Source organism: Salvia splendens, chromosome 1 (assembly GCF_004379255.2).
Source record: "Salvia splendens isolate huo1 chromosome 1, SspV2, whole genome shotgun sequence".
In the NCBI taxonomy this organism is placed as follows: Eukaryota; Viridiplantae; Streptophyta; class Magnoliopsida; order Lamiales; family Lamiaceae; genus Salvia; species Salvia splendens.
In genome coordinates, this window is record NC_056032.1 from 18,255,025 (window position 1) to 18,261,666 (window position 6,642).

General features: G+C 43.1%; 2 protein-coding genes across 6 annotated transcripts; one reads left to right on the plus strand and one right to left on the minus strand.

Moving 5' to 3' along the window:
• The first annotated feature begins 2,849 nt into the window (after positions 1–2,849).
• LOC121744784 lies at positions 2,850–5,181 on the plus strand. Of its 5 annotated transcripts, none has more exons than XR_006038680.1 (8): positions 2,858–3,636; positions 3,725–3,758; positions 3,844–3,945; positions 4,059–4,148; positions 4,232–4,297; positions 4,381–4,599; positions 4,680–4,787; positions 4,894–4,926. XR_006038680.1 is itself a non-coding variant. In XM_042138435.1 (8 exons), the coding sequence occupies exons 1-8, from the start codon at positions 3,428–3,430 to the stop codon at positions 4,916–4,918; spliced, it is 726 nt and encodes a 241-aa protein (XP_041994369.1). In that variant the 5' UTR covers positions 2,864–3,427; the 3' UTR covers positions 4,919–5,018. The 5 variants fall into 5 exon arrangements, 4 of the variants coding, with proteins under 4 accessions (XP_041994381.1, XP_041994360.1, XP_041994369.1 ...); XM_042138435.1 differs by having other exon boundaries at positions 2,864–3,636; positions 4,381–4,472; positions 4,894–5,018; XM_042138426.1 differs by lacking the exon at positions 4,381–4,599 and having other exon boundaries at positions 2,857–3,636; positions 4,894–5,181.
• A 561-nt stretch (positions 5,182–5,742) lies between these two features.
• On the minus strand, positions 5,743–6,427 carry LOC121744803 (ubiquitin-40S ribosomal protein S27a-like). Its single transcript, XM_042138457.1, has one exon. It carries the CDS (start codon positions 6,410–6,412, stop codon positions 5,840–5,842), a length of 573 nt encoding a protein of 190 aa, XP_041994391.1. The 5' UTR covers positions 6,413–6,427; the 3' UTR covers positions 5,743–5,839.
• Positions 6,428–6,642: the final 215 nt, after the last annotated feature.

A 6,642-nucleotide genomic window follows, 5' to 3' on the forward strand; every position in this document is an offset into this window, starting at 1 on the left:
GAGTGCTACTCTCTGTGTCCGTCAAGACACATTTTGACTCTGCACGAAGTTTAAGAAATTATTTTACTTTATAAAAAAATGAGTAAAAAAGTAGCGGAATATGGATCTCGTTTTTATATACTCCTATGTCCCACTCGAAGTGCGTGAAGCATTTTCTATTAGACAAGAGATTTTATACAACGTAATTATGTGAGGTAAGTGGAGAGAGAATAAAGTGGGACATGCCAAAAAGAAAAATGTATTGTATCTCTTAGAGTGGGACAAAGAGAGTATTAATGAAATATTAATTTTATAGTACTCCCTTGGTCCCGGCTTAGATGTTAGTCGGCACAAGATTTTTGAAGTTGTTGTTAATATGTTTAATTAGAGAGAGAAAGAGGGGATGTAAGTATTAAATAGAGTGAGAAAAAGAGTTGAATATTTAATTGGTGTGAGAAAAAAATAGTTGAATGTATTAATCGGAGAGAGAAATAACCAAATATAGAAATGTCATCTTGATTGAGAGTTGAAACAAATTAAAAAGAAAAATATGTCATTTTAAATGGGATGAATGAAGTATTATTTTTACTAGAAATGAAAATAATGACTTATGGTGGTACATCATACAAAAAAAAAAAGAAAGTGGGCCGCTTATAATAGAATGGAGAAAATAGTGTAGATAATTTGAAATCTAATCTAGAAGAAAGTGAGCCATAATTTGAAATCTAATCTTGAATTACCAACTTTATGAGTAGTAGATTTGTTAAGAATTAAATAGAGGTTGATAGTTCATTTAGGCCATCCACAATAGGAATAGCCCAGCAATAGCCCAGCCATAGCCTAGCCACTGCCACATCATCAGCACTAAAAATCCTCCTGCCACATCATAAATAGCCCAGCTATAGCCTAGCCACATCATAAATAGCCCAGCCACATCAATAGCCACATCACTAATAACAATTATATAAAATGAAATAATTAACAATCACACAATATACGGAATTAAATTTACGCCACAAAAACGAGAAAATTCACTAATATTAATAAAATTTAAAAAGTACATTAATTAAAAAAAAATTACATAATTAAAAAAAAATTAACATCGTGCAGTCCTCCGCGCCCATAACTCTTCAATTAAATCCTTTTGGAGTCGAATATGAGCCTCCGTTTGGCGCATGTCGGCATGTGCTTGGAGGCGGCCGTCTTCATCGTGGGGTACCCCACTCCGTACGTTAGGGGCGGCAACGCCGTGGCTTGGACCAGCTTCATTATCGTCGTTGGCCCAATCAGTCAGTTGTCCATCTTCATCTTCGACAATCATGCTGTGCATGATTATACAGGCGTACATTATATCAGCAATGCAGTCGACGTGCCACAAACGCGTTGGCCCCTTAACTGCCGCCCATCGAGCCTGGAGCACACCAAATGCGCGTTCCACGTCCTTGCGCGCCGACTTCTGCCGTGCCGCAAAGTAGGCCTTCTTCTCATCTCCTGGGCATCGGATCGTCTTCACAAAGACGGGCCACCTAGGGTATATCCCATCCGCCAAGTAGTAGCCCATATCATGTCGGTTGTCGTTGGCGACAAAACTGATGGCCGGACCGACACCCTGACACTGCTCGTTGAAAAGTGGCGACGAGTTGAGGACGTTGAGGTCGTTGTTCGAACCAGCTATCCCAAAATACGCATGCCAAATCCACAGCCGGTAATCAGCTACGGCCTCGAGGATCATCGTGGGATTCTTTCCCTTGTAGACGGTAGTGTACATCCCCTTCTAGGCGGCGGGGCAGTTCTTCCACTCCCAATGCATACAATCTATGCTGCCCAACATCCCTGGGAACCCATGCTGTTCCCCGTGCATCCGCAGCAAATCCCGGCAGTCATCGGTGGTAGGGCTTCGAAGGTACTGCTCACCGAATATTTCAATCACACCCTGACAGAAATACTTCATACACTCCAGGGCAGTCATCTCACCGATGTGGAGGTACTCGTCCCACATGTCTGCAGCGCCTCCGTAGGCCAACTGCCGGATTGCCGCAGTGCACTTTTGAATAGGAGTGTGGCCGGGTCTGCCAGCCGCATCGTGCCTAAAGCGGAAATACAGATATCGTTGCTCCAATCCGTTAACAATACGCATAAACAGGGACCTGCGCATCCTAAAACGGCGCCTGAAAAGGTTGGCGTTGAACCGCGGCTCCTGTGCGAAGTAGTCTTCGTATAGGCGCTGATGTGCAGCTACGTGATCACGATCAATCACCGCTCGGCGGTGTACCACTGGTCGAGGTCGAGGTACCGCCGGCTGCAATGCCCTCTGCATCAATTGATCAATCTCACGGTTCGTATAGGCCTCTAGCGCTTCGGTCATTATACACTCGTACTCCTCAGCATCCCCACCACTCCCACCACTACCACCGGCGTTACTCATTTCTAGATGTTGATCTTGTACATAAATTAAGATAGAGAGAGTACTCGTTAATACAAGTGGTGCGAATGAAAATGACGGGCAAGTCGCGTATATATAGTGTTTCGGAAACAAAAAAAAAATTAAAAATTCGTGCTAGGCGATCCGGACGCTGCAATAGCGCCTAGCGGATCGCCTAGCGCACCGCCTAGCGCCGCGGATCCGCCGAGCGCTAGGCGGTTTTTTTCCGCGAAATCGGCTAGGCGGCTGCAATAGTTCGCCTAGCGCACCGCCTAGCGCCGGCGCTCGGCTAGGCGGTTCGCTAGGCAGTATTGTGGATGCTCTTACAATTGTGGACCCTTCACCGAACACGAGCTGTGTCTTCAAAAGTCTACGTAGGATTGTGACTAAATTAACTTACAACTAATGCCAAATTACGAGTCACTATATTTATTCCGCTACCTAAATTAAATATGCTTAATATATTTATTCCCAAATCCGTCCCCATTTTCCTAGTAATTCCACAACTGCCATCCGTGCTTGATTACACCGGAAAATTGAATTCGAAATGGAGAATGCCGGAGCGGCGGAGGGAGTCGGATATTGGTTACAGTGGCAGGTACTGCTTTCCGCTCTTGTATGCGTGATCCCTACGGTCGTCGCGATCAGATTCCTCCGCAGGATAGGCGGCGGAAGCCATCCGGTCAAGTCGGCCGATCTCTGGTCTCCTTGCTGGCGGAATCTCCATCCTCGATTGCTCCTCTTCTACCGCGCCTTCGCCTTCATTTCCATGGCTTAGGGTGTCCACTATGGGAGCGGCTCGGCGGTCGCCGAAGAGGGGTGTGGGGCGAGGCGGGAGGCGCGGCGGTCATAGTGGCTGGGGTGGCCGCCGCGCCTGAGGACGGGGGAGGGGGGCGGAAACGGCTTCGCCGCGTGCGGGGCGAGGACGCGGCTGGTGGGGGTGAGGCGCGCCTATAGGCGCGGCGGTCATAGTGACCGCAGCTTCCGGCGCGGCGGTCGACGCATGCAAAATTTTTTATTTTTAAAATGAAAATTGATTATAAAATTTGGGGGCTATTGGAGGTATCCACTATAGTGGCGGAAATAGAATTTTGGGGCTATGGACAAAAATCCGGGGCTATGGACAAAAAACTGGGGCGGGGCTATTGGGCGTGTCCACCTTATAGTGGACACCCTTACTTGCTCTACCAGACTGTTGCTGCCTTGGGCTTCATCGTCTTCTTTTTCTACACTCAGTAACTCTCCCTCTCTCTCACACACACACACACAGTAGTAGTATAATTTTGCTAGATTTAACTCGAATTTGTGTGATTGTTAATCCAGGTGGACGTTTGTTCTAGTGCTAGTATACTTTGGGGTTCGTAAATCGTTTAATTCACCCTCTCTGATTGCAATTTTAGTGTTTAATTTGAATCTTAGGGCTTGAGCTTGCTCTGTTGCAGATTGCTACTCTCGTTTCGATTCGAGGATGTACGAAACCTGTGGAGAATGAATCAGATGAGAAGCTTGGATTTCTCGAACACCTAATGCAAATCATCTATCAGGTTAGCCTCCTTCCTAATTTTATGAATTTAATGATAGTTATCAGTATTAGCATTGTCGTACATCTTGTTTCAATTGTAAATCAGCATAACACTGGGCTAATGTGTTGAAACAGACATCTGCAGGAGCCGTCATGCTCACGGATATTGTGTTCTGGTGCCTCTTACTTCCATTCATGTTGGGAGAGAGCTTTCAGCTCACTCTTGTGAGCATCATCTGCCTTTCCACAAATGCACTAAGTAGATCATTTCTAAGTTTGGTTCGTTTGATTTGATTTATATGTTGCAGTTGATCGGGTCCATGCACTCTGTAAATGCCGTCTTTCTCATTCTTGAATCGGCCCTCAATCGCATGGTAAGTTTTTCCTAACCCCATCTATTTTCTTGAATCCACATGGTAAGTACACACACTCAAATATACACCAATGTCATTTCCAGCCATTTACTTGGTTTGGGCTCATCTACTTCATTCTATGGAGCTGCTCCTACGTCGTCTTTCAATGGGCTATTCATGCTTGTTGCGTCAAATGGTAATTGATACACTAATATATATTGTATAACATACTGTTTCTCATCATAAAACATGATTAACATTTTGGAGGGGTGCATGTGGCCATATCCTTTTCTTGATCTTTCAACACCATGGGCACCTCTATGGTAAAAAAACACAAACTCACAGCTAAAGAAACTAAACAACACTTACAACTACTCATGTAACAAGTTTTTTTGTTTCAAAGGTATCTGGCTCTAGCGTTGGTTCACATCCCCTTCTACGGATTGTATGTATGGCTTACAAAAGCAAAACACAAGGCCTTCTCAACATGGTTTCCCAATGCATTTATGAGGTGCAATCACCATCAAATTTTTTACTCAATTTCCATATCAAATACTACTACTGTATGATAAGATCATCAATATTAAAATTTCTGAACACATAATGTGTATTTGCAGGTTTCCAAAGAAGAAAGAAATTTAGGGTTCGCCAGATTCTTGCAATTGGAAATGGATGCATGTAAAATGTATTTCGAGTTAGACAGCAAATGTACAACAATAAGATCAATATTTATACGAGATGATATGCTAGATCATTCTCTTCTGAAGGGTATATTCTTACTGTATTTGTGATAAACACAGAGATTGTTATCACTAGTACTACCAAAAAAATCCAATACTGTAGAATTTGATTAACAGATGAAACAGATGAAAATCCAATAACAGATTGTTATTCGCATTTTGTAACTTCAGTCAGTCACACAATAAGAGTTTTATTTCACTTTTACCAAAAATAATAAGTCCCACGTTCCATTACCTCCTCACTCACATTTTATTATAAAACTAATATAAAAAATGATTCCTAATAACTTTTTCAACCTACTATTCTTTGCATTTCTTAAATCCATACCCACACCAAATATGACTGGCAGTTTGCAAAACTATACTACCATCTACAGTTCATGGGATTAATCTCATAACTCAATCAATGGATAATTATACGTTAATTAGTCATAGTCATTCCCCTCCAAAATAATTTCTCAACTTAGATTATATCTCATGATTATTTTATCTAAGAAACAACACAGCAGCTACAGAGCAGAAAGGGAAAAAAAACCAACGGAACATGTCCTATATGAAACACAAATTGAGATATTTGCTAACTATGAAAGAATTGTTTCCAGCAGTCGAAACCCCAATAAACTCAAGAGGTTTTCACAGTAAAAATGCGGAATTTATCAATCAAAGTTGTCAAACCTACACAAAACAGTAACGCATAATTGGAAAGAAAAAGCATAAATAGAGAAGTAAAACAAATTCAGAAACTTAAAATTGAGTATCAAAACCAAAATCCAAAACAACAGAAGCCTATAGAAAAAAGAAACATGAAATTGAAAGAAGGCGCTCAATCACCGGCGGTTTTATTGTAGACATAGGTCAACCCACACTTACCGCAGTAGTGCCTATCGAAGTGATTCGCCATGAAAGTTCCAGCGCCGCACTCGGCGTTGGGGCACTCCTTCCGGAGCCTCTGCACCTTCCCGGAGTCATCGACCTTGTAGAACTGGAGCACGGCGAGCTTGACCTTCTTGTGCTTGTGCTTGATCTTCTTTGGCTTGGTGTAGGTCTTCTTCTTGCGCTTCTTGGCGCCGCCGCGGAGGCGGAGCACGAGGTGGAGAGTGGACTCCTTCTGGATGTTGTAGTCGGCGAGGGTGCGGCCGTCCTCGAGCTGCTTTCCGGCGAAGATGAGGCGCTGCTGGTCCGGCGGTATGCCTTCCTTGTCCTGGATCTTGGCCTTCACATTGTCGATTGTATCGGAGGATTCAACCTCCAACGTGATGGTCTTACCCGTTAGGGTTTTCACGAAGATCTGCATCTTGAGAATGATGGAAATTGGGGCAATTGGGGATGCCTCGTTTTTATACATTAGGGTTTTCTTGCTCACAAATTGCTGGGCTTTTCCTTCCAGGCCTATCATCTTTTTGTCGACTCGGCCCAAGTTAGAAGTCCGTGGTTCATATTTATGTTATACTAGTAGTAATTATTACGCTCCCCCCGTCCCACCTCACGTGATTAATTTTTTTTGCTGATATTTTGAAAACATAATAATAAATATTCCATCCATTTTATAGTAGTAGAGATGTTTTTTTCTGGCACAGAGATTAAGAAAAAAGGTGTGTAATGTTTTAAATAAAAAGATAATAAAGT